We start from the raw sequence: 2,711 nt of genomic DNA on the forward strand, positions 1-2,711 counted from the left end.
AACATGAAATCAAATCACAATGCAAATGATGAAACCAAAGGAGAGACTCTACTTTGTTGCCACTTTACACACAGTTTTTATTCTCTTTTATCCCTGCTTAATGATTATGATCGCTTTTCACTATACAAAAATCTTATTGCATTGAAACGAAGTGCGTTTTAACAGTGTCTATATTTTAGATAGGGACACTAGCAACAAAGAAAATATGCCTCTCCTAATATATTGATATAATTTCGATTGTCAATGTGGAGATATGACATTGCAAACAAAAACATCACATTCTAGAACACATTAGTGGAGGTTTAGAATAATACCCATTTCTCCAAATCTGAAAAAAGCAAGATTATGATCCTTTGTAGCTAATTTGTTTTTCTCAAACACCAATCATACCCAAAGAACTGATTGTTTTGCAAATGATATTACTCCCTCTCTTATCTCTCTAAAAGTACCCCCATTTAGTGCAAATACAATTTTACCCATGCCTCACTAATCGACAAGTTTAGTCATGAACAAAATCATTTATTTTTAATTCAATGTTTAGCCACCGTAGTCATTTCTGACATGTGTGAGTAACATCTTTACTAAAACACTAAATTGACTTCCTATGCAATCTAATCCAAAAGAGAATTCTTATTTTCGTTTCAAAGATAAAATATATATGATCACAGTGTACAACACTTTTGTTTTTACGTAGATGGTCCTTAACTAATTTTTTTTATCACTCTAATTTTGAAACTAAAATCTACTATGCATCACCTAGTTGCAACAATATTATAAATGAATCAAGTTGTTTATAACTTGAGCTTGGCTTAAGAAAATGTTTGTTTATATTTGCTTATTTAGCAAACAAGTTAAACTCAAACATAATAATATGTTTGTGAATAAGCTTGTAACTATAAAACTCGATTTAATAATATATAATATTATATTTATATATATATATATAGTTGTCTAAAAATATACTAATATAGACTTGAGATTGTAATGTATAAGTTTGTAAATAAATTTATATTATATCAAATAATTTTTTTAGTTTATTGATAATATATGAGCATTTTAATTATGGTTTTACTTATTTACTATACATGAGAAATGAATAAATAAATAAATCCAAAAACAAACCAAAGCTTGTTCGACAAAAAAATAAACTAAATTTAAACATCTAATCTTAGCTCAACTCATTTATAACCTAAACAAAAACCAAGTTGGACAATTACTTTCACATGAGTCAACTAATTCCAGTCCACAATCAGCTGCATTCTTAAAATGCTAATATTGACAAAAGGTAAAATACTTAAAATGGAAAAAATAAGGACGGGCTTTGATCCAAATAAAGTTCAATCAGAGGGTCACGATTAGTGGTTGTTGGGCCCACACCAACCACTGGTCCAATAATCCTGACCCTGGCCCCACCAACTCACCCCATAGGGACACTATCCGGATGCAGAGGATCAAGTTTAAAGGAATCCTGCTTACAACAACATAACACGTCCAATTCCGTGACCCCAATAAAAAGCAAAAGCAGAAACACAAAAAATATAAAATAAAAGTGTTTTATCTATTTATCTTTCTCTTCCCTCTCTTTTTTATTGAGCTATAAATATAACCCCTCACCGTCTCTCTTTTCTCAAACTCACATTCTTTGCTTTCTACACTTTCCTAAAACACTCCAAAACCAAAGAGAAACAGCTTTTTGAAAAGAAAAAAAATGAGAACCATTGCCAGAGTTAGCTCAACAACAACAGCAGAGACTTCAATAGTGTCACCCACACCATCCATGTCAGTGATGCAGACACAAGCACAGCGGTCTCCGTGGCACTCTCCGGTGCCATACCTCTTCGGAGGCCTTGCAGCGATGCTGGGTCTGATAGCGTTTGCGCTTTTGATCTTGGCTTGCTCTTATTGGAAGCTTGCAGGTCAATTGGATGAGAGGGAAGGTGGACAAGAGAGAGACTTGGAGAATGGTGATGAAAAAGAGGCAGGTGATTCTGAAAGCAAGGCAGTGAAGGTGTTCGAAGAGAAATTCTTGGTGATTATGGCTGGAGATGAGAAGCCAACTTTCTTGGCCACACCTATGTATTCCAAAGCTGCTTCTTTTGGTGATGGAGTTAACGTTAAGGGTGAGAAAAAAGATGGGGACAACAAGGCTGAGAATTGTGAGACAATGAAAAAGGAGTTGAGTGACCGTGAACAAGCTACCACTGAAGAAACTAGAGAGTCCCCAGAGAACCAAGAAACCCAAGATCACAACCAGTGAGCGGCTTGGTTTCTTTGATTTTTGCCCACCGGAGCAAAGAGAGTTTTTTCATTTTCATTTCCTTTTTGAAGGTTTTGGAAAAATTTCTTTTTTTTCTTTTTCTTTTTTGCTTGTAGTATTCGGAGATAGTAAATTTTGCTGAGATGAAATAGGAGATGAGATGACGGAGTTTGATCTTTCCAGTTAATTACAGTCAAATTTCTGAAAGAAATGATAGCTTCTTTTTCTTTACTTTCCCAATTTTTTGTGCTATTAACATAGTTTTACAGTTGGCCAGCTTGCTTTTTTGTCTGTGACACTGTCTATTGGAAAAGAGGAGCCCAATTGATTTGTCTTTGGCTTTGTGTTTGTGTTTGTGTTTTGAAGCTAATTAGGTAATTCATGTTCATTGCATACACCATTTTGTTCAAAACCAGTGAACCCACTGAATAAAAAAACATAAATTAGCAAAGCA

The 2,711-nt window shown here is 34.0% G+C and overlaps 1 protein-coding gene across 1 annotated transcript; it reads left to right on the forward strand.

Annotated features, from left to right (window-relative positions):
- Positions 1–1,619: 1,619 nt before the first annotated feature.
- Positions 1,620–2,488, forward strand: LOC126712767 (protein GLUTAMINE DUMPER 5). Its single transcript, XM_050412226.1, has one exon. The coding sequence runs from the start codon at positions 1,709–1,711 to the stop codon at positions 2,255–2,257; it is 549 nt and encodes a 182-aa protein (XP_050268183.1). The 5' UTR covers positions 1,620–1,708; the 3' UTR covers positions 2,258–2,488.
- The last annotated feature ends 223 nt before the right edge of the window (positions 2,489–2,711 follow it).

This window comes from Quercus robur, chromosome 2 (genome assembly GCF_932294415.1).
Source record: "Quercus robur chromosome 2, dhQueRobu3.1, whole genome shotgun sequence".
NCBI classification, from domain to species: Eukaryota; Viridiplantae; Streptophyta; class Magnoliopsida; order Fagales; family Fagaceae; genus Quercus; species Quercus robur.

Bases quoted from the DNA above. Each gene is read 5' to 3' on its own strand.
- LOC126712767 (XM_050412226.1), top strand. From the start codon at position 1,709: ATGAGAACCATTGCCAGAGTTAGCTCAACAACAACAGCAGAGACTTCA.